We start from the raw sequence: 24,738 nt of genomic DNA, 5'->3' as shown, positions 1-24,738 counted from the left end.
TGAATTAACATGGGTTTTATTTGGAGACAGACTGTGTGGACACAGGGAGAAGCCAAGGCCAGATGGGAGGGGGCAGGCAGCAGGAGCATTTGGCGGAAGAGTCCTGGGCTGCTGTGTAGCCTCAGGAAGGATGTGTCAGCAACAGGCCTGCCCCTGTCCCCGGACTGTCATCACTGGCTCAGAACAGCCCATGGGAAGCGTGGCCCGGCACAAGACCTAGTCTGCAGGAGAGAGATATTTCCTCAGGAGCCCAGGTAATTCCCTCCCCTCCGCTGGCATCTCTGTTTCTCAAAACTGGACCTCTTGTCTCAGAATCTACAATAAATATTCAAGACCACAGAGACTTGTTTTCCTCCTGGTTGGGAAATGTCTCCAAATTCAAGTCTCAGTAGCCCTGTGGATCCCCTCAGCCTGCATGACGCATCTGTGAGCGAGGTCACGGGCTCAGCTGTGGCTTTGTAAAGGCACAGTTACTGGATGGTAAAGGCAGACCACCACAAGCAGACCCTGAGGTACAGACGCTCAGCCATCAGGTCACTGTCCATAGATCCTTTCTTTAAGGAAGCCCCTAAGAGAGAAACTGTGGTAATTGCTACTTATACACCTGTAGTCAATGGACTCCTGAAGTTTCTCTGGAAATTAGATGGGGAGTTGATACATGGTGAGCATATATTTTCTGTGCCTCTTGACTTCTAACTAATGTTTTGGCCACACTGTCCACACAAGAAGTGCTTCCCTGCTGAGTGGAACCTCTGATACTCACAGGTGTGATTATGGCTCATCTTTCTCACCCTGCAGCACACACGGGCTCTTTTCTCCATGTGTGCATTGGGGCCAGGGGAGGGATGACTGTCCAGTAAGGCCTCACTCATGTTCCCCATATGCAAATGATTCTCTCCTAAGTCTGCCTTCAGACTGCTGTGTGATATCAATAATCCTGTGCCCACATCCTGGCATTCAGTAGGTTTTTCTGCTGAGTGTATTTTCTCACATGGTGATGTCAGACTTACAGATATAGACTCACTCACACTCCTCACACACAGAACACTCCTTCCCCAAGACTGTGCTCTTGTGTATCACTAGGCCTGACTTGCAAATCACTGCAGAATCACTAGACATAAAGCTTCTCATCTAAGTGTTTCCACTGGATGGAGATCAGGGACGATTTTTGGAAAAAGCCTTGCCAACACTCCTTGCACACAAAAGGTTTCTCCCATTTTCATGGTGGGAAATCAGTGATGATCTTTGGATAAAGCTTTTCCCATACTACATGCACAGAAAATTCTTCTCAGCTGAGTGTTGTGTGTCTTCTGATGTATTAGGAGATTGGACTTCCAGGTAAAACATCATCCACAATACCTGTACACAAAAGGCTTCTCCCCGAGTGTGTCCACAGGTGGGAGATCAGAGATGATTTTCGGATAAAGCCTTGCCCACACTCCTTGCACACAAATGGCTTCTCCCCTGAGTGTTTCCACTTGTGGGAGATCAGGGATGATTTTTGGATAAAGCCTTGCCCACACTCCTTGCACACAAAAGGCTTCTCCCCTGAATGTATCTTCTGATGGGTCAAGAGATTTGACTTCCAGCTAAAACTTCGTCCACAATACATGCACACAAAAGGCTTCTCCCCTGAGTGTGTCCTCTGGTGGGAGATCAGGTATGATTTTTGGATAAAGCCTTGCCCACATTCCTTGCACACAAAAGGCTTCTCCCCTGAGTGTGTCTTCTGATGTCTCAGGAGATTTGACTTCCAGTTAAAAGATCGCCCACAATACCTGCACACAAAAGGCTTCTCCCCCGAATGTGTCCTCTGATGAGAGATGAGGCATGACTTTTCAATAAAGCCTTGCCCACAATCCTTGCACACAAAAGGCTTCTCCCCCAAATGTGCCTTCTGATGTCTTAGGAGATTTGACTTCCACCTAAAATTTCTCCCACAATACATGCACACAAAAGGCTTCTCCCCTGAGTGTGTCTTTTGATGTCTCAGGAGATTTGACTGTAAGCTAAAACTTCGCCCACAATACCTGCAAACAAAAGGCTTCTCCCCTGAATGTGTCTTTTGATGTCTCAGGAGATTTGACTTTAAGCTAAAACTTCTCCCACAATACCTGCACACTAAAGGGTTCTCCCCTGAGTGTTTCCACTGGTGGGAGATCAGGGATGATTTTTCAATAAAGCCTTGTCCACACTCCTTGCACACAAAAGGCTTCTCTCCTGAGTGTTTCCACTGGTGGGAAATCAGAGATGATTTTCGGATAAAGCCTCGCCCACACTCCTTGCACACAAAAGGCTTCTCCACTGAGTGTGTCTTCTGATGTCTCAGGAGACTTGACTTCAAGCTAAAACTTTGCCCACAAAACCTGCACACAAAAGGCTTTACACCTGAGTGTTTCCACTGGTGGGAGATCAGGGATGATTTCTGGATAAAGCCTTGCCCACACTCCTTGCACAGAAAAGGCTTCTGGCCTGAGTGTTTCCACTGGTGGGAGATCAGGGATGATTTTCGGGCAAAGCATTGCCCACATTCCTTGCACAGAAAAGGTTTCTCCCCTGAGTGTGACTTCCTGCATGTTATAAGGTTAGAATTACTGCTGAAGTCTAGCCCACCCTCCCTGCACATATATGAAATCTCTCCTGGGTGAGTCTTCTGGTGTGAGAATAGTGCTGACTTATCAGTAAAGTCCTGTCCACACTCCCTGCATGTTAAAAGATTCTGTCCATGATGTGCTTTTCTGTGATCAAGCAGCTTTGTCTTCTGGCTAAAGCATTGCCCAGACTCAGCACATCGGAATGCTTCCCATCTTGAATTTTCTCTTCCTTTTAATACTTTGCCTGTTTCTTTAGGATTTCCCCTCTGAGCTTGACTGCCATCTATTTCCACCACTGAGTTCCTTTCCCCCAGACTTACTGCCTGGGTGGGGTGTGGGCTGGAAGTTATCCCAGACATCTGACTCCCCCTCCTCAACAAGGTCTGGGAGTTTTCTTCTCTCTCTTGACCTGCTGCCCAATCACTCTGGTCGCTCTGATGAGAGAGTTCTTCCTGCTCTTGTTCCTGGTGCTCCAGGCCAGGACTCCTTGGCTGTGGATAATTTGTTGCACATGCACCTGCAGACATCTGAGCAGAATGGTCATGAATCGTGTGCCTGATGAGGATGTGCTGACTGTAGGCCAGGGGGCAGCAGGGAGAGAGAGGTATTTCTGACTTTGCTTCTGCTGGAGAGAAAAAGTGCCCCATCAGGATGGTCACAGGTGAGGCAGCCTGGGCCACCACCCAACACAAATGCCACCACCTCCCATGAGGGTTCCCCTCCCAGGCCCTGCTCTTCCATCTAGTTGGAAGTGTCTTCTCTTGAAGAGAATAATGTATACACTACAGAAGGATTTCCTCTAGTCTGCTTTCTAAACTTCAGCTATAGCATCATCTGAATTATAAATCCATCTGAGCCTTAAGAGGAATAATATTTTGCTGTATGTGACAACATGGATGGACCCTGAGTGGATTAATCTAAGTCAAATAAGACAGAAAGGCAAATACTTTATCATCTATATGTGGGATCTGAAAAACAGAACAGAAACAGACTGACAGATACTGAAACTGATGGATATCAAAGGTAGGGGGCTGTGAGGGCACTCAAAACAAGGTGAAGGGGAAAAAGAGGTACAAACATCATTATAAAATAAGTCATGGGAATGTGGTATACACATCAGGGAATATAGTCAATGTTGTAATAACTTTTTAAGATGACAGATGGTAAAGAGTTATATTTGGGATCATTTTACAATGCATAAGAATAAATCAGTAAGAAACTGTAAACACATCTGAAACTAATAGGATACTACATACACATTATACTTAAATTTAAAAATATGCATCAGATATCACCTTCAGCATATACTCCAGTGGCTTCCCATCACATGATTACATTTTAGCATGGATCACAGGGCCCTATACCCCACTCCCACTGCTCAGACCTCACTTCCTTCCACTTTATGACTCACTCACACCAGCCTACAGTGAGTGAGCTTTCTTCTGTCCCCTGAACAGAGTTCTTTCCTGACTGGACAGAATGACAATCAAATACAACCATACTTATTTGCTTGGCTTATCGGTTTTGTTAGTCTGAGTTCCGCTCAAATGTCACTTGCTTAGAGAGACCTCTGCTGTCCATCCTGTGTGACCACTTCACCCACCCTCAGCCCACTGTCCCAACACCACCTCCACATGCTTTTCCAGGAGTAGTGTATTTGTAGCACTTATTTTCTGATATCACAACCGGGGGTTCTTTCTATGTTCTTGCCATCTACTACCACTGCATGTACGCATGGGGACGGCAGGGATTTGATGACCACCTTCCATGCTATAGTCTCCCAGGTATGAGAAAAGAGGTTGGCATGGAATAGAAAGCCAAATGAGGATTCATAAATAAGAATGTCTTATGAATAACAACATGGATATTCTTTGAACTTTTGAAGGTAAAGAGTTAAAAGGATTGAAATGAGTTGCCCTTGATGAGAAAGCTCAGAAATACTTGAGATGATTTTTTAGTTTTAATTATTAAAGTAACATTAACATACAATCTTATGCTGGTTTCAAATATGTATCAGTGGTTCAGCAGTCCCCGTGATCAACTTATCATTGCAAATTATTGTGCCCTTTTATGCCCCTCTCTGGTGCCCCTTCTGCATCTGCCAAAGCCCCTCCCTCATGGTAGCCACTAGGGACTTCTCAGTGTCTGTGTCTACTGCCATTTTGTTCCTTCTTTTGCTGTTTTTATTATCTGCAAATAAGTGCAATATGGTATTTGTCTTTCTCCACCTGGCTTATTTCACTGAGCATAGTACCTCCAGATCCATCCATGTTGTTGCAAATGGTAGGATTTTTTCTTTTTATGGCTGAATAATATTCCATTGTGTATATGTACCACCTCTTCTTTATCCACTCATCTACTGATGGACACTTAGGTTGCTTCCATTTCTTGGCTGTTACAAACAGTGAAGCAATAAGCATAGGGGTACATTTATCTTTTTGAATCAGGGATTGTTTTCTTTGGGTAAATTTGTAGAAGTGGAATGACTGGGTGAAATGTTAATTCAATTTTTAGTTTTTTGAGGAACCTACATACTACCTTCCACAACATTTGCAACAATTTGCAGATCCATCAACAGTGTAGGAGGTTTCCTATTTCTCTGCATCCTCACCAGCACTTTTTCCTTATTTTTTTGATAGTGGCCATTCTAATCGGTGTGAGTTGATGTCACTGTGGTTTTTATTTGCATTTCCCTGATGATAACAGATGTGGTGCATCTTTTCATATGCTGGTTGGCCATTTGTATTTCTTTGGAGAAGTTTCTGTTCAGGTCCACCACTCATTTTTTTCATCAGGTTGTTTTTCAGGTGAGGTGTTCTTTATATATTTTCAATGTTAACCCCTTATCAGATGATTCATTAATATATTCTCCCATAGTGTAGGCTGCCTTTTTGTTCTGCTGATGGTATCTTATGCTGTACAGAAGCTTTTTACTTTGATGTAGCACCACTTGTTCATTTTTTATTTGCTTTTCCTTGCCCAAGGAGCTCTGTCAAGCAAAATGTAGCTCATATATTCAAGAGAATTTTGCCTATTTTTCTTTTAAGTTTTATGGTTTCATAATTTACATTCAGATCAGTGATCCAATTTGAGTTTACTTTTGTGTATGGAGTTAGACTATAAGTCAGTTTCATTCCCTTACATGTAGTTGTTCAGTTTTGCCAACACAAATTATTGAAGAGTCTGTATTTTACCCATGGTATATTTATGGTACCATTACTATATATTAATTGACCATATATGCCTGGGTTTATATAGGGGCTCTTGATTGTGTTCCATTGACCTATGGGTTTGTTCTTGTGCCAGTACCAAATTGTTTTGATTACCACAGCTTTGTTGTATAGCATGAAGTCAGGGAGAATAATCCCCCCAGCTTTGTTCTTCCTTCTCAGGATTGCTTTGGCTACTCAGGGTCTTTTGTGGTTTCATATGAATTTTAGAACTATTTGTTCTAATATGTTGAAGAATGCTGTTGGTATTTTGATAGAGATTGCATTGAATCTCTAAAATGCTTTGGACAGGATGGCCATTTTGGCAATATTAATTCTTCATATCCAGGAGCATGGGATCAATCTCCACTTATTGGTGTCTTCATTAATTTCTCTCATGAGTGTCTTGTGGCTTTCAGAATATAGGTCTTTCACCTCCTTGGTTAGGTTTATTCCTAGGTGTTTTATTCTTTTTGATGCAATTGTAAGTGGAGTTCTTTCAATTTCTCTTTCTATTAATTTGTTGCTAGTATGTAGGAATGCAACAGATTTCTGTGCATTAATTTTTGTATGCTGCAACACTGCTGAATTCAGTTATTAGTTCTAGTAGATTTTGGGTGGATTCTTTAGGGTTTTTAATGTAGAATATCATGTCATCTGCAAAACAGTGACAGTTTAAATTCTTCTGTATCACTCTGGATGCATTTTATTTCTTTGCATTGTCTGATTGCCATGGCTAGCACCTCCAGTACTACATTGAATAAAAGTGGGGAGAGTGGGCATCCTTGTCTTATTCCCGATCTTAGAGAAAAAGCTTTCAGCTTTTCACTGTTAAGTATGACATTGGCTATGGGCTTGTCATATATGACCTTTATTATGTTGAGGTTCTTGCCCACTATACCCATTTTGTTGAGAGTTTTTGTCATGAATGGATGTTGAATTTTGTCAAATGCTTCTTCAGCATCTATTAAGATGATCATATGATTTTTGGCCTTCTTTATTTTGATGTGGTGTATGATGTTCATGGATTTTCAAATATACCATGCTTGCATCCCTGGAATAAATCCCACTTGATCATAATAGATGATCTGTTTGATGTTTTTTTTAATTCAGTTTAATAATATTTGGTTGAGTATTTTTGCATCTATGTTCATCAGGGATACTGGTCTGTAATTTTCTTTTTCTGTGGTGTATTTACTGGTTTTGGTATTAAGAATGATGCTGGCTTTTTAGAGTGAATTTGGAAGTATTTCCTCCTCTTCTACTTTTTGGAAAACATTAAGGAGGATGGTTTTTATGTCTTCTCTAAGTGTTTGAAAAAATTCAGCACTGAAGCCATCTGGTCAAGGAGTTTTGTTCTTAGGTAGTTTTTTGATTACCAATTCAATTTCATTGCTGGTAATTGGTCTGTTCAGATTTTGTTTCTTCCTTGGTCAGTCTTGGAAGGTTGTAGTTTTCTAGAACGTTGTCCATTTCTTCTAGGTTATCCAATCTGTTAGCATATAATTTTTCATAGTATTCTCTAATAATTCGAGTATTTTGTTGGTGTCCATAGTGATTTTTCCTTTCTCATTTGATTCCATGTGTGTATGCTCTCTTTTGTCTTGATAAGTCTGGCTAGCAGTTTATCTGTTTTATTTGTCAAAGAGCCAGCTCCCAGTTTCATTGGTTCTTTCTACTGTTTTATTCTTCTCAATTTTATTTTATTTATTTTTTTGTCTCTGATCTTTACTATGTCCCTCCTTCTACTGACTTTGGGCCTCATTTGTTCTTCTTTATCTAATTTCATTAATTGTGAGTTTAGACTGCTCATTTGGGATTCTTCTTCTTGAGGTAAGCCTGTATTGCAATACACTTCCCTCTTAGCATGGCCTTCACTGCGTCCCACATTTTTGTGGTGTTGAGTTGTTGCTTTCATTTGTCTCCATATATTTATTTTTATTTGGTCATTGATACATTGATTGTTTAGGAACACGCTAGTAAGCGTACATGTGTTTGTGGGCTTTTCTTTGTATATTTATTTATAATTTCATATCTTTGTGGTCTGAGAAACTAGTTGGTACAATTTCAATCTTTTGGAATTTATTGAGGTTCTTTTTTAACCTAGTATGTGATCTACTCTTGAAAATGGTCCATATGCACTTGAGAAGAATGTGTATCCTGCTGCTTTTGGGTGTTCTGTAGATGTCTGTTAGGTCCATGTGTTCTGATGTGTTGTTCAGTGCGTCTGCTTTCTTATTTTCTGTCTGGTGGATCTGTCCTTTGGTGTGAGTGGTGTGTTGAAGTCTCCTAAAATGAATGCATTGCATTCTATTTCCCCCTTTAATTCTATTAATATTTGTTGCACATAATTAGGTGCTCCTATGTTGGGTGCATAGGTATTTATAATAGTTATATCCTCTTGTTGCACTGGCCCCTTTATCATTACATAATGTCCTTGTCTCATTTTCTTTGTTTAGAAGTCTATTTTGTTTGATACAAGTACTGCAACACCTGCTTTTTTCTCTCAATTATTTGCACAAAATACCTTTTCCATCCCTTTACTTTTAGTCGGTGTAAGTCTTTGGGTTTGAAATGTATCTCTTGTAGGTAGCATATAGATGGGTCTCTCTTTTTTTTATCCATTCTGTAACTCTGTATGTTTTGATTGGTGCAGTCTGTTTGCATTTAGGGTGATTATTGGTAGGTATGTACTTACTGCCATTGCAGGCTTTAGATTTGTGATTACCAAAGGTTCAAGGGCATCTTCTTTACTATCCAACAGTCTAACTAAACTCACTTATTATGCTATTTCAAATACAATCTAAAGGTCTTTCCTTTTTCTGCCTCCTTCACTGTTTATATATTAAGTGTCATATTCTGTATTCTTTGTGCATCCCTTGACTGATTTTGTGGGTAGTTGATTTAATTTTGTATTTGCTCAGCAATTAATTGGTCTACTTCCTTTACCATGGTTTTATTTTCTCTGGTGACAGCTATTTAGCTTTAGGAGTAGTCTCTTTAAAACACTCTGTAGAGATGGGTCATAGGACATAAATTGCCTCAACTTTTGCTTATCTGGAAATTGTTTAATCCCTGCTTCAAATTTAAGTGATAATGTTGCTGGGTAGGGTATTCCTGGTTTGAGGCCCTTCTACTTCATTGCTTTAAAAATGTGATGCCAGTCCTTTCTGGCTTGTAGGGTTTCTGCTGAGAAGTCTGATGACAGCATGATGGGTTTTCCTTTGTACATGACTCTCTTTTTACTCTCTCTGGCTGCTTTTAGCACTCTGTCCTTGTCTTTAATTTTGCCATTTTAATTATTGTACATCTTTGTGTTTTCTTGCTAGGGTCCCTTGTGTTGGGAGATTTGTGGATTTCCATGACCTGAGAGAATATTTCCTTCCCCAGATTGGGGAGGGCTGCAGTAATTACTGTCTCAGAGACTTTCCCTTTTTCTCTCTTCTTTTTCTAGTACATCATAATGTGAATATTGTTCCATTGAGATTGTTCACAGAGTTCTATTATTTTCATTCCTAGAGATCCTTTCTGTGTCTCTTCTTTGTATTCCTGTTCTCTAATTTTATTTCATTTGCCATCTCCTCTAACTCATCTAGTCTGCTTTTAAATATCTCCATTCTGTTTCATTTCAGACACCATATTTTTCAAATTTTCTACCTTTTTTGATGTCCTCCCTGAGATTTTCAAAAATTTTCTGCAGCTATGTGAGCATTTTTATGTCTTTAACTTTGAAATCTTTATCAAGAAGATTGGTGACTTCAGTTTCACTTAGCCCTCTTTCTCTTGAGCTACTAAGCATCAGGAGTGATAGTGGGGGTTGCAGGTTGCAGTGCCAATGCCTGCTGAGAGGAAAGAGCTCTTTCCTGCTTCCTGGCTGCAGTTCTGGCCTCCATTGCCATGTCTGGTGGGCTGAGCGTGGAGGGAGGAGCCTCTGTTACATCCTTTTACCTGTAATAGTTGTGGCCACCCTCCAGATGGTCTGGAGTGATGGCGGGGGAAGCAGGTGTGCAGGCTGGTGCCTGCCAGGAGGAAGTAGTGCAGGCTGTGTATTGCAGTGTGGGTGTTGGGGTTCAATTGCCAGCCAGGGGAATGGAGCACCTGAAGCTCCTGAATGTTCCCAACCTGCAGGGCTGAATATGCCAGGACAATTTTGCTCACCTGTCCTTTCTCCTAAGCAGCAAGCTGTGTAATCCTTGCCCCTTTATCAACTCTCTCACAGTTGGGAAGTCTTTCAAAGTGCCCGCCTTTCTTTTGTTGTGGAGTGGCCATTTGTGGGTACCTGTTCTCCACAAGTGGCTGGAATCTCCATCTTTCCAAGTATTCTGTCTTTGCCTTCCAACCCCACTAATCTCCAGAGCATCATGTAATGTACGTTTGTGCTCCTGGAGCAGACCTCCACTGGTGGGTGTTCAGCAGTCCTGGGCTTCTACTCCCTCCCCAGTTTCTCTTCCTCCTGCCTGTGAGCTGGGGTGGGGGCAGGACTTGGGTCTTGCGGATTGCAGCTTTGTACTTTGTCCTTTTCTGTGGTCCTCTCTCTTCCCCAGATATGGGCAGGCTGTAGCAGTCTTCAGGTTACTCTTTCAGGATTCGTTGTATTTGGTGTATTTTTGTTGTATGTGGGTTTTAGAGGAGACACCTGCCTCATTTCTCATGCCACCATCTTTTTCCAGATCGGCACACAACTTTCTTGAGGATTTTTGCATCTATGTTCATCAGAGATATTAGTCTGTAATTTTGTGTATGTGCGTTGTGTATGTCTGTTTTTAGTATTAGAGTGATGCTGGCCTCACAGAACTGAGGTTGGAAGTATTCTCCCTCTACTTTTTGGAATACTTTAAGGATGGGTATTAACTCATCTCTTATGTTTGGTAGAATTCAGCTGTGAAGCCATCTGGACTTGGTATTTTGTTTTTTGGGATTTTTTTAAATCACAAATTTGATTTCATTGCTCGGAATTGGTCTGTTCAGATTTTCTTCCTGTGTCAATCTTGAAAAGTATTATTCTAGGAAATTGTCCATTTCCTCCAGGTTTTCCAATTTATTGACATAACTTATTATATTATTCTCTAATAATTCTTTGTATTTATGTGGTGTGTTTTGATTATTCTTTGTTTCTGATTCTGTTTCTGTACATTCTTTTTTCTTGATAAGTCTCTAGGGGTTTATCTGTTTTTGTTTATTTTCTCAAAGAACCAGCTCCTGATTTCATCGATTCTATTTTTTTCTTCAGTATTTTATTTATTTATACTCTGATCTTTACTATGTCCCTCCTTCTACTAATTCTTGGTTACATTTGTTCTTCCTTTTCTAATTTCTTTAATTATGAGTTTAGACTATTTGGGATTGCACCCACAGGGGCTCTTCAGTAAACATCTACTGCTATGTACATTTTTAGAAATGCCTTTGCCACTTCCCACAGATTTTGGGCTTTGGGGATTTTTCATGTGTCTCTGTGTATTTCTTCATTTGTTTCCATTTATTCCCTGACCCATAGATTATTTAGAAGCAGGCGGTTTAGCCTCCATGTATTTGCAGGTCTTTTTGTTTTGTTTATTTCCAGTTTTATACCATTGTGAATCCCTGCACTTCCATGACCTCAGTGTCAATTTCCTTCCCCAGATTGGGGAAGTTTTCAACATTTCCTAAAAGAAATTTCCCATCTCTTTGTCTTTCTTTTCTCCATCTGGTGCCCCTATTATGCAGATACTTTCATTTGGTTGGTCACATAGCTCTCTTCTCATTCTTTCATTCCTAGAGATCCTTTTTCTCTGTTCCTCAGTGTGTTTTCCTGTTCTCTAATTTCCATTTCATTTACCATCTCCTGTACATATTCTAATGTACTTTAAAATCCCTCCATTTCATGTTTCACTTCAGATACTGTATTCTTCAACTGAGTGGATAATTTTCAGATACTCTCTGTTAAAATGATCCTTGAGATCTTGAATACTTTTCTGTAAATCCATGGGAATGTTTATGACTTTTATTTTGAAATCTCCATCAAGACGATTAGTGATCTGTTTCATTTGGCTGTATTTTTGGAGTTGTGTCTTTTGTTTTGTTTGAATATTAATCTGCCTACTCATTTTTTCAGTGTTTCTGTTTCTTCCTTTGTATTAGATGTCTTTGCTATGGTTTTCTGACCCTTTTCTGTGTGATCCTCTCTTCTTCCTCAGGTGTAGGTGGTCTGTTCTACAGTCTTTGGGTCGTTTTCAAGTCTAGCTGCACTTGCTGTATTTTCATGTTTTTGGTAGGAGGTTACTGCCTAGCCTTCCTATTCTGCCATCTTTATTCCTCTCAGAGAAGACTTAGTTTTTATTCTATAAGCTGCTCACCATTAAATGATAATGTAAATTGTGTATAGAAATAAAATACACATATATATGTATATATACATGCAAAATACCAAAACCATCTCTAAAAAGGAAATATTTATAACAGCTATTTTTCACTATGTAAAAAAAACAATGTTCAGAAAGGAAAACCTGCCTTGAGAAGCATCACACTGACCAAAGCCACTCCTGGTGCTTCTGGCTGTTAGTGTGATGACTGTTCCAGGGAATAACCGGGGCCCCATCAAATGTGTGGCTGAGTGCTCCAATGTCACCTGCAGTGATTCCAAATGCTCAGTGGCTTCTGACCACTCAGAGGATACATCTCTGTGTCTGCCATCCATGAGAAGGGGCCACAGCAGCCACATTTGGGAGGATGGCTTTCTCCCAGCACCTCTGACAAGCCACCCCGCCATGCAAAGCCAATGGCCAGTGTCCACAAGGAGCTTCCCCTTACCTGGACAGGTGACTGGCCGGTGTCTCCTCTCTTCCCTCCATGGCTCTCCCACTCGTTCCAACCAAGTGATGAGGTCTGGTTTAGAACAGGTAATTCCTGCTTAGCGGGGAAAAATGAGCAGGTCACTCTTGGTTATAGTATTGAGGGGCTACTTGCTGGAGCCAGACTGGAGGGGGAAGACCAGGGTGGTGGTAAAGAACTCAGAAGCATTCATTCCAAGCTGAGAGAGTGCTGGCTGGGCTGGGAACCTGGCTCAGACCGGCAGCAGTGTGCTTGGAGTAGCAGCTGGGGAGCAGCATCCAGCCCCAGGGAGCAAGAACTGGGCACAGTGCCAGCAGAACAGAGCCCCCAACAGTCCCCAGGGGAAAAGGAAGCTGAGCACCTCTTCTCAGCTGAAACTCAAGGCAAAGATAGGTGCATGAGAGGCAAAACAGCCCTGAGGGGAGCCCCCGCTCACCCAGTGAGACCAGGTGGCTGAAGTTCTCCAGCATCACGTGTCTGTACAGGGCCCTCTGTGCAGGACTCAGCAGCTCCCATTCCTTCTGCGTGAAATCCACAGCCACATCCCCAAATGTCACGAAAGCCTGCAACACAAACCCAGACCTGCTCACAAGGGACTGTGACCAGAGCCTGGCTATGTACATGTACAGGGGTTAGATTCACCCTTCAACTCTGCATGTGACCACTGACTGCCAAACCTTCCACACTGCAGGTGGGTCATACCTGAGATGGACAGTACTTCTGCCCTCCTCCCCAGCTCATGGATCTGCCTCATCCCACAGGGGCTCTTCAGGCATCCCAAAATGCTGGAAGTCTTGGCCACTGGTCTCTACAGCCCCTCCTTTACAGACACCAACCAACTGATCTTCCCTGGGCACTGGAACAAGGACAGCCATCATCTATTTCAATTCTCTGTGAATGTTGCTCACACTGGAGGGGGCCAGGCCTGGCAAGTCACTTCCCCAGGACTGCTGCTGGCTTGGCCCTGTACCAACAAGGCAGCCACCAGGGCAAGTCAAGGGAATGGGTCTATTCTCTTATGGTAAAGATGGGACATCTGGTACGTCTCACCTCTCTCCTGGCTTTCCAAGGTCTCAGAGCAACTTTCCTGCTCTCCATGGAGAAAGGAACCCCTCAGAGGGCTGTTCTGTGGGAAGAGAAGAGAGTAAGAGGGTGCCTGGGTGCTCCTGTGCTGGGCAGGGCACGGCGGACCATAGCAGTGGGAGGCAGTCAGAGGGCACCAACACAGCCACCACCAGGGTCCTGACAAGGGCAGAGGAAGCCAGGATACTAGCTGGCACATCTCCATGCTGGGGCCTGGGCAAAGGCTTCAGCACTCTGGGAGTCCAGTGAGTATCTTCTTACAATGCTGAGTTAATAAGAGACAGCTTGGGACACTGCAGTGGAACTCCTGCCTCTAATGTTTGGGCCCAGAGCTCCAGTTGTCCATTGCATTGGCAGGACACCTCATGACAGCTGAATTGCTCTCCCAGCCTGTCTCCCTGTGCTTGAATGAGGGATAAGCACAGGCAAAGACTGAAGCCAACAGCTAGACGGTGTTGACAGAATGCACAGCATGCTACTAACCTCAAGTCTAAAGCCCAAGGGAGACATGGTGTGGCTAACGTGGGGAGGACCTGGTATAGAAGCAATATCCCACCCCAGGGTAACTGCACTGGAGTGAGCTCACCCCCAGCAGAATCCACTCCCCCTATTTAGGGCCATGAAGGAGGGATTAAACAATTTTCAGATAAGCAAAATCTGAGAGAATTTACCTCCCACAACCCATCTCTACAGTCTAATTTAGAGGGACTGCTATAGATGGAAGTGTTCCTAAGGTTTACTAGCTGTCACCAGAGGTAATAAAACCACAGTAAAGAAAGTAGAACAGCTAATTACTCAGCAAATACAAAATTAAATTAACTATCCACAAAGTCAATCAAGGGATACACAAAGAGTACAGAATAAGATACGTAATCCGTAAAGAGTGGAGGAGGAGAAAAAAAAGAAACTTTAGATTGTGTTTGTAACAGCATATTAAGTGAGTTAAGTTAGACTCTTAGATAGTAAGGAAGTTACCCTTGAACCTTTGGTAACCATGAATCTAAAGCCTGCAATGGCAATAAGTACATACCTATTGATAATCACCCTAAATGTAAATGGACTGAACACACCAATGAAAAGACACAGAGTCACTGAATGGATAAAAAAAACAAGCCCCATCTATATGCTGCCTACAAGAGACTCACTTTAAACCCAAAGACATACACAGACTAAAAGTGAAGGGATGGAAAAAGATACTTCATGCAACTAATAGGGAGAAAAAAGCAGGTGTTGCAGTACTTGTATCAGACAAAATAGACTTCAAAACAAAGCCACAAGTGACAAAGAAGGACATTACATAAAATGATTAAGGGGTCAATCCAACAGGAAGATATAACCATTATAAATATCTATGCACCCAACACAGGAGCACCTATATATGTGAAACGAATACTAACAGAATTAAAAGGGGAAATAGAATGCAATGCATTCATTCTAGGAAACTTCAACACTCCACTCACTCTGAAGGACAGATCCACCAGACATAAGATAAGTAAGGACACAGAGGCACTGAACAACACACTAGAACAGATGGACCTAACAGACATCTACAGAACTCCACACCCAAAAGCAGCAGAATACACATTCTTCTCAAGTGTACAAGGAACATTTTCAAGAACAGACCATATGCCAGGTCACAAAAAGAGCTTCTGTACATTCAAAAAGACTGAAATTGTACCAACCAGTTTCTCAGACCACAAAGGTATGAAACTAAAAATAAATTACACAAAGAAAATGAAAAATCCTGCAAACACATAGAGGCTTCACAACATGCTCATAAATAACCAATGGATCAATGACCAGATAAAAACAGAGATCAAGCAATATATGGAGACAAATGACAACAATAACACAAAGCCCCAACTTCTGTGGGATGCAGCAAAAGCAGTCTTAAGAGGAAAGTATATATCAATCCAGGCATATTTAAAGATGGAGGAACATTCAGAAATGAATAGCCTGAAGTTACAATTATAGAAATTGTAAAAAGAAGAAGAAATGAGGCATAAAATCAGCAGAAGGAGGGACATAATAAAGATCAGTGAAGAAATAAATAAAATTGGGAAGAATAAAACAATAGAAAAAATCAAAGAGACCAAGAGCTGGTTCTCTTGAGAAAAAAAACAAAATCGATACACCTCTAGCCAGACTTATTAAGAGAAAAACAGAATCAACACACATTAACAGAATCAGAAACGAGAAAGGAAAAATCACAATGGACCCCACAGAAATACAAATAATTATTAGAGAATACTGTGAAAACCTACATGCCAACAAGCTGGAAAACCTAGAAGAAATGGACAACTTCCTAGAAAAATACAACCTTCCAAGACTAACCAAGGAAGAAACACAAAATCTAAACAAACCAATTACCAGCAACAAAATTGAAGCTATAATCAAAAAACTACCCAAGAAAAAAAAACCCTAGGCCAGACAGATTTACCTCGGAATTTTATCAGACATACAGAGAAGATATAATAACCATTCTCCTTAAAGTTTTCCAAAAAATAGAAGAGGAGGGAATACTCCCAAACTCATTCGATGAAGCCAACATCACCCTAATACCAAAACCAGGCAAAGACCCCACGAAAAAAGACAATTACAGACCAATATCCCTGATGAATGTAGATGCAAAAATACTCAATAAAATATTAGCAAACCGAATTCAAAAATATATCAAAAGGATCATACACCATGACCAAGTGGGATTCATCCCAGGGATGCAAGGATGGTACAACATTCGAAAATCCATCAACATCATCCACCACATAAACAAAAAGAAAGACAAAAACCATATGATCATCTCCATAGATGCTGAAAAAGCATTCGACAAAATTCAACATCCATTCATGATAAAAACTCTCAGGAAAATGGGTATATAGGGCAAATACCTCAACATAATAAAGGCCATAGATGACAAGCCCACAGCCAACATCATACCGAACAGCAAGACACTGAAAGCTTTTCCTCTAAGACCGGGAACAAGACAGAGATGCCCACTCTCCCCACTGTTATTCAACATAATATTGGAGGTCCTAGCCACGGCAATCAGACAAAACAAAGAAACACAAGGAGTCCAGATTGGTAAAGAAGAAGTCAAACTCTCACTATTTGCAGATGACATGATACTGTACATAAAAAAAACCCTAAAGACTCCACTCCAAAACGACTAGAACTAATATCGGAATGAAGCAAAGTTGCAGGATACAAAATTAATACACAGAAATCTGTGGCTTTCCTATACACTAATAATGAACTAATAGAGAAATCACGAAAACAGTTCTATTCACAATTGCATCAAAAATAATAAAATACTTAGGAATATCCCTAAACAAGGAAGTGAAAAACCTATACCCTGAAAACTACAAGACACTCTTAAGAGAAATTAGAGAGGACACTAACAAATGGAAACTCATCCCATGCTCCTGGCTAGGAAGAATTAATATCAAAATGGCCATGCTGCCCAAAGCAATCTACAGATTCAATGCAAGCCCCATCAAATTACCAACAGCATTCTTCAACGAATTGGAACAAATAGTTCAAAAATTCATATGGAACCATCAAAGTCCCCAAATAGCCAAAGCAATGCTGAGAAGGAAGAATAAAGTGGCGGGGATCTCAGTCCCCAACTTCAAGCCCTACTACAAAGCCACAGTAATCAAGACAATTTGGTACTGACACAAGAACAGAGGCACAGACCAGTGGAACAGAATAGAGACTGCAGACATTATCCCAAGCATATATGGTCAATTAATATACGATAAAGGAGCCATGGACATACAATGGGGAAATGACAGTGTCTTCAATGGTTGGTGTTGGCAAAGCTGGACAGCTACATGTAAGAGAATGAAACTGGATCACTGTCTAACCTCATACACAAAAGTAAATTCAAAATGGATCAAAGACCTGAATGTAAATCATGAAAACATAAAACTCTTAGAAAAAAACATAGGCAAGAATCTCTTGGACATAAACATGAATGATTTCTTCATGAACCTGTCTCCTCAGGCAAGGGAAACTAAAGCAAAAATGAACAAGTGGGACTATATCAAGCTGAAAACCTTCTGTACAGCAAAAGACACCATCAATAGAAAAAAAGTTACCCTACAGTATGGGAGAATATATTCATAAATGACAGATCTGATAAAGGGTTGACAATCAAAATATATGAAAAGCTCACACACCTCAACAAACAAAAAGCAAATTATTCAATTAAAAGATGGGCAGAGGAGCTGAACAGACAGTTCTCAAAAAAAGAAATACAGATGGCCAACAGACACATGAAAAGATGCTCCACATCGCTAGTCATCAGAGAAATGCAAATTAAAACTACAATGAGATATCACCTCACACCTGTAAGGATCTCCACCATCCAAAAGACAAACAACAACAAATGTTGGCGAGGTTGTGGAGAAAGGGGAACCCTCCTACACTGCTGGTGGGAATGTAAATTAGTTCAACCATTGTGGAAAGCAGTATGGAGGGCCCTCAAAAAGCTCAAAACAGAAATACCATTTGACCCAGGAATTCCACTTCTAGGAATTTACCCTAAGAATACAGCAGCCCAGTTTGAAAAAGACAGGTGCACCACTATGTTTATCGCAGCACTATTTACAATAGCCAAGAAATGGAAGCAACCTAAGTGTCCATCAGTGGATGAATGGATAAAGAAGATGTGGTACATATATATACACAATGGAATATTATTCAGCCATAAGAAGAAAACAAATCCTACCTTTTGCAACAACATGCATGGAACTAGAGGGTATTACGCTCAGTGAAATAAGCCCAGCGGAGAAAGACAAGTACCAAATTATTTCACTCATATGTGGAGTATAAGAACAAAGGAAAACTGAAGGAACAAAACAGCAGCAGAATCACAGAACCCAAGTATGGACTAACAGTTACCAAAGGGAAAGGGTCTGGGGAGGATTGGTGGGAAGGGAGGGATAAGGATTGGAGTGGGAAGAAAGGGGGCAGTATGATTAGCATGTATAATGTGGGTGGTGGCACGGGGAGGGCTGTGCAACCCAGAAAAGATAAGCAGTGACTCTACAGCATCTTAATACACTGATGGACAGTGACTGTAATGGGGTTTGTGGGGGGTACTTGGTGGAGGGAGCCTAGTAAATATAATGTTCTTCACGTAACTGTAGATTCATGACACCAAAAAAAAACAAAAAAACCCACAATGAGGTATCACCTCACACCAGAAAGGATAGCCAACGTCGGAAAGACTAAAAACAACAAATGCTGGCAAGGATGCGGAGAAAGGGTAATCCCTCTACACTGCTGGTGGGAATGTAAACTAGTTCAACCATTGTGGAAAGCGATATGGACGTTTCTCAAAAAACTAAAAATAGAAATACCATTTGACCCCGGAATCCCACTCCTTGGAATTTACCCATACAACTTCTCAGATTCAAAATGACATATGCACCCCTATGTTTATTGCAGCACTTTTTACAATTCTCAAGATATGGAAGCAACCTAAGTGTCCATCAGTAGATGAATGGATAAAGATGTGGTACATATACACAACGGAATACTATTCAGCCATAAGAAAGAAATGAATCCTATTTGCAAAAACATGGATGGAGCTGGAGGACATTATGCTCAGTGAAATAAGCCAGGTGGAGAAAGATAAATGCCAAATGATTTCCCTCATTTGTGGAGTATAACAATGAGGTAAAACTGAAGGAACAAAATGGCAGCAGACTCAGAGACTCCAAGAAGGGAATAGTGGTTACCAAAGGGGAGGGGTGGGGAGGGAGGGAGAAGGGGACTGAGGGGTATTATGTTTAGTACACATGGTATGGGGGGATCACGGGGAGAACAGTGTATCACAGAGAAGGGACATGGTGGATCTCTGGCATCTTGTTGCACTGATGGACAGGGACTGCATCGGGGTGTGGGTGGGGACTTGATAATATGGGTAAATGTAGTAACCACACTGGTTTTTCATGTGAAACCTTCATAAGGGTGTATATCAATCATACCTTAATAAGAAATTAAAAAACGAAAAAAGAAAAAGGGATGTGGACTCCACCTGTAGAGGGGTCAAAGAATTTGCAGCCATATTGTAAAGCTGTCATCGATGTTTCCTCTTGGAAGAGTGGACAATAAAAATATAAAATGGGGGAAAAAATAACGTGCTTCTAAATAATCAATGGATCTATGACCAAATAAAAACAGAGATCAAGTGATATATGCAGACAAATGAAAAGAAGTCAACACAGCAAAATCTGTGAGACGCAGTGAATGCCACAGTAAGAGGTAAGTATACTGCAATACAGGCTTACCTCAAAAAAGGAGAACATTCCCAAATGAACAGTCTAAACTCACAATTAATGGGATTATGCTCCCCAACTTCAAGCTCTACTACAAAGCCACAGTAATCAAGACAATTTGGTACTGGTACAAGAACAGACTCATAGACCAGTGGAACAGACTAGAGAGCCCAGATATAAACCCACACATATAAGGCCAATTAATATATGATAAAGGAGCCCTGGATATACAATGGGGAAATGACAGCCTCTTCAACACCTGGTGTTGGCAAAACTGGACAGCTACATGCAAGAGAATGAAACTGGATTACTGTCTAACTCCATACACTAAAGCAAACTTGAAATGGATCAAAGACCTGAATGAACATATCTCCCTGGGCAAGGAAAATAAAAGCAAAAATGAACAAGTGGGACTATATCAAACTAAAAAGCATATGTACAGAAAAGGACACCATCAGTAGCACAAAAAGTCATCCTACACTATGGGAGAATATATTCTTAAATGACATATCCAAAAAGGGGTTGACACCCAAAATATATAAAGAGTTCACGTGCCTTAACAACCAAAAAGCAAATAACCCAATTAAAAAATGGGCAGATGATCTGAACAGACAGTTCTCCAAAGAAGACAATCAGGTGGCCAACAGGCACATGAAAAGATGCTCCACATTGCTAATCATCAGAGAAATGCAAATTAAAACCACAATCGATATCACCTCACACCAGTTAGGATCACCACCATCCAAAAGACAAACAACAACAAATACTGGCAAGGATGTGGAGAAAGAGAACCCTCCTACCCTGCTAGAGGGAGTGTAAATTAAATTAGTTCAACCATTGTGGAAAGCAGTATGGAGGTTCCTCAAAAAACTCAAAATAGAAATACCATTTGACCCAGGAATTCCACTCCTAAGAATTTACCCAAAGAATACAGGATCCCTGATTCAAAATGACAGATGCACCCCTATGTTTATCGCAGCACTATTTACAATAGCCAAGAAATGGAAGCAACCTAAGTGTCCATCAGTAGATGAATGGATAAAGAAGATGTGGTACATATATACAATGGAATATTACTCAGCCATAAGAAGAAAACAAATCCTACCATTTGCAACAACATGGATGGAGCTGGAGGGTATTATGCTCAGTGAAATAAGCCAGGCGGAGAAAGACAAGTACCAAATGATTTCACTCATCTGTGGAGCATAAGAACAAAGAATAAACTAAAGGAACAAAACAGCAGCAGAATCACAGAACCCAAGAATGGACTAACAGTTACCAAAGGGAAAGGGACTGGGGAGGATGGGTGGGAAGGGAGGGATAAGGGGATTAAGGGGCATTATGATTAACACACATGATAAAAGAGAAGCATGGGGAAGGCAAGTAGTGACGATAGCATCTCACTGCGCTGATGGACAGGGACTGTGATGGGGTGTATGGGGGGGACTTGGTGATGGGGGGAATGTAGTAACCACAATGTTGCTCATGTGAAACCTGAGCTTAGGATTGTATATCAATGATACGCTAATAAAAAAAACTTACCTATATGCTTCCTCTAAGAGACTCATTTCAGGTCTAAAGACATACATATGTACACTGAAGGTGAAGGGACAGAAAAAGATGTTTCATGAAAATAAAAGGGGGAAAAATGTAGAAGCAGTATTTACATTAGACACAATAGTGATCAGAGCAATAAAGTAACAAGAGACAAGGAAGGACATTATATAAGAAGTGTTCATTAATGATGAATGGTTTAAGATGTGATACATTTACACAATGGAATAGTATTTAGCCATAGAAAAGAAATCCTGCCATTTGTGACAATATGGACGGACCTAGAGGGTATTATGCCAAGTGAAATACACCAGAGAAAGAGAAATACTATGTAATTTCACCTATCATATAAAAAAAACCAAAATGAAACAAAATTAACAAAAATGAAATTCACTCCTGGACATGGAGAAAAGACCGGTGGTTACCATGGGGGAGGGTTTGGGTTTGGGGGTGAAAACAGTTTAGGGGAAGAAGAGGTACCAAAGCTCAGTCTACAGTACTATATACAGTACTATATACAGTACTATATACAGTACTACAGGAATGAAAGTACAGCATAGACAATATAGTCAATAGTTTTATCTTTCTATGTTGATACTAAGCAATGATGTCAGTTGAGGTGAACATTTAATAACGTAGATAAGTGCTGAATCACCGCTGTATTCTGGAAACCAATATTGCATGTCAATTATTCTTCAGTAAAATGTGATAAATGATAAAATAAAACTTTCAGCCTGGAAAAAAAGAATAGCCAAAAAATGCCTCAAATTATTGGCAATACATGAATCTAAAAGCCCAAGACATCCATCCCGCAAACCTGTTGGTGGGAAGGAAAACTGCCCCAGCCATTGTGGAAAGCAGTACAGAGGTTCCTCAGAAAACTAAAAATAGAAACACCATATGACCCAGCAATTCCACTTTTGGATATTTACCAACAGAAAAGAAAATCCCTGATTTGAAAGATATATGCAGTCTATATTTATTGCTACATTATTTACAATAGCAAAGATATGGAAGCAATGAAAGAGCCATCAATATATGAATGGATAAAGATGTGGTACATATACAGAATGGAATATTATTCAGCCATAAAAAAGGGAAATCCTGCCATTTGTGACAACATGGACAGACCTAGAGAATATTATGCTAAGTGAAATATACCAGGCAGAGAAATGCAAATCCTATATGATTTCAATTATATTGCCTGGCAGTTACCATGGGAGAGGGTTTGGGTTTGGGGGTGAAATAGGTGAAGGGGTTAAAGAGGTACAAGATCTCAGTCGTAATACAAATTAGTAGGGGAGTGAGTACAGCATAGAGAATATAGTGAATAGCTTTTTACATCTTTCCATGTTGATAGTAACTACACTAGTTGGGGTGAACACTTAATAATGCAGGGAACTGCCAAATCACTACAGTGCAGATCTGAATCCACTGGAATATTATACATCAATTATTCTTCAGTAAAAAATGATGATAAAATTAAACTTTCAGATTTAAAAAATGAAGAATCAAACACTTTTAGAAATACATGAATGTAAAAGCCCAAGACATCCATCCCGCAAACCCCAAGAAGGATGACCCCAGAGAGCCTCACTGAGGTAGCAGAGCCCTCAAGCATGCTGACCGGAGCCAGAGCTGTAAGAACCCAGGGTCGGCAGGAGGAGGAGGTGAGGACAACGGCGGTGCTGGCCACTCGGGGAGAAATCGCCACCGTGAGCGGAAACCTGGGGAGAGAGGGCGCTGCCTGTCACCTGCACTGGCCACACTCAGTTGTTCCGTCACACCGACAGGGCGGGAGGGGGTTCCCAGTTTGGGGTTCACCTCAATGCCACAGATTCTTACTATCCTTAAAAATACTTAGATTCTTCTGAATAAATATTTGTTCAAATGCTGACTGGCCTTACCCAAGCTCCCAGAAAACTTAAAGAGCTGTTTCTAAATAATTCCCATCTTTACTCTCGTTTTGCTGCGGAGAGGGTCGGTACAGTGCGCTTTGTCTCTGCGCCCTTCCAGCGGTGAGCGTCTTTGTTACTTCGCTGTCATTCTAACCTGCAGACTGAAGCGCAAGCCTTCCCCCTCTGTCCTACTTCGGGGAAGCAGGGAAGGGCCACCGAGGTCTGAGTTGGGCTCACGAGTTCCCGTCGCCTGGGACACCGGGACAGACCTCCCGCTGTCCGACCGCGCTCTTTAGAAGCCGCCCCCAAATCTCCTTTCTTGGCCTTCGGGAAGGTCTCCGAACAGGGCCGCACTCCGTGCAGTGCTCTGGCCTCCCCGATATGCTGGGGTGCTAGGCCGGGGTTCCCAGCTGTGCAGACCCACGCGGACCCCGCATCCAGGTGACCCGGCCGTGCAAGTTGCCGAGGCACCTGCCCCCGCGGAGCTCAGCGAGCGCCCCTTTCCGCCCCCGGCCCTCCCTGCTCTCTGCCGCTGCTCACCGTTCTGGACGCCGCGCTCACCTCCACTCGCCCGACCTGTTCGAGGACTCCCTCTCCTCGGGCGTCAGGAACCCGCCCGCCCAGGCGGAGGCTCCGCCGAGCGCGCGGGGAGCGGCCCTCCAGACGCAGCCGCCCCACGACGCCGGGACTCCCCGGGCCGCAGCTCCCGGCCTTTCCCAGAGGCTCTCCCGGCGACTCGCCCCGTCTCCCCCTGGGACACGGACCCCCTGCCCCTGCGGCCTGCAGGCGCTTCCGGCCTCGGCACCCCTCCCCCGCCGCATCCGCACGGCCGGCCTCCTCCCCGCTCGGAAGAGCGAAGACACGGGGCTGCAGGGCCCCTACTCACCCGGGGACGGACGGCGGGCGGGGACGGGGGCTCCGCGTCCTCGGCCGGATGCAGACGGAGGCTCTGCGCCTCTGCGTGGCCGTCCACCCGAGCGCACTACCCGGGATCCCCCGCGCAGGCCGGGATTCCAGGACCCGGAATCCTTGGCGGGCGGTTCCGAGACGTCTACACCCAGAATCCTCGGTGCGGCCCCAGGATTCCAGGACCCAGAATCCTCGGCGGGCGGCTCCAGGTCATCAGCACCCAGCCAGAATCCTCAGGCCCTGTTCAGCTGTCCAGCACCAGAATCCTTGAAGCGGCGCACCCTGCAAGTTATCAGTACCCAGAAGCCTTAGCGTGGTGCAAGCTCCAGGATTTCAACACTCAGGATCCTCAACGGCGCTCCCCCAGGACGCCTGTACCCAGAATCCTTGGCGCATC

The 24,738-nt window shown here is 42.3% G+C and overlaps 1 protein-coding gene across 1 annotated transcript; it reads right to left on the bottom strand.

Moving 5' to 3' along the window:
* LOC108401423 (uncharacterized) lies at positions 1-24,738 on the bottom strand. The gene is made up of 6 exons (XM_036993629.2): positions 24,319-24,738; positions 13,661-13,736; positions 13,313-13,466; positions 13,047-13,223; positions 12,590-12,685; positions 1-3,219 (listed from the first exon to the last, which is right to left on the bottom strand). Exons 3-6 carry the CDS (start codon positions 13,362-13,364, stop codon positions 1,319-1,321), a joined length of 2,226 nt encoding a protein of 741 aa, XP_036849524.2. The 5' UTR covers positions 13,365-13,466; positions 13,661-13,736; positions 24,319-24,738; the 3' UTR covers positions 1-1,318.

Source organism: Manis javanica, chromosome 15, assembly GCF_040802235.1.
Source record: "Manis javanica isolate MJ-LG chromosome 15, MJ_LKY, whole genome shotgun sequence".
In the NCBI taxonomy this organism is placed as follows: domain Eukaryota; kingdom Metazoa; phylum Chordata; class Mammalia; order Pholidota; family Manidae; genus Manis; species Manis javanica.
This window is presented reverse-complemented; position numbering and strand designations above follow the sequence as displayed.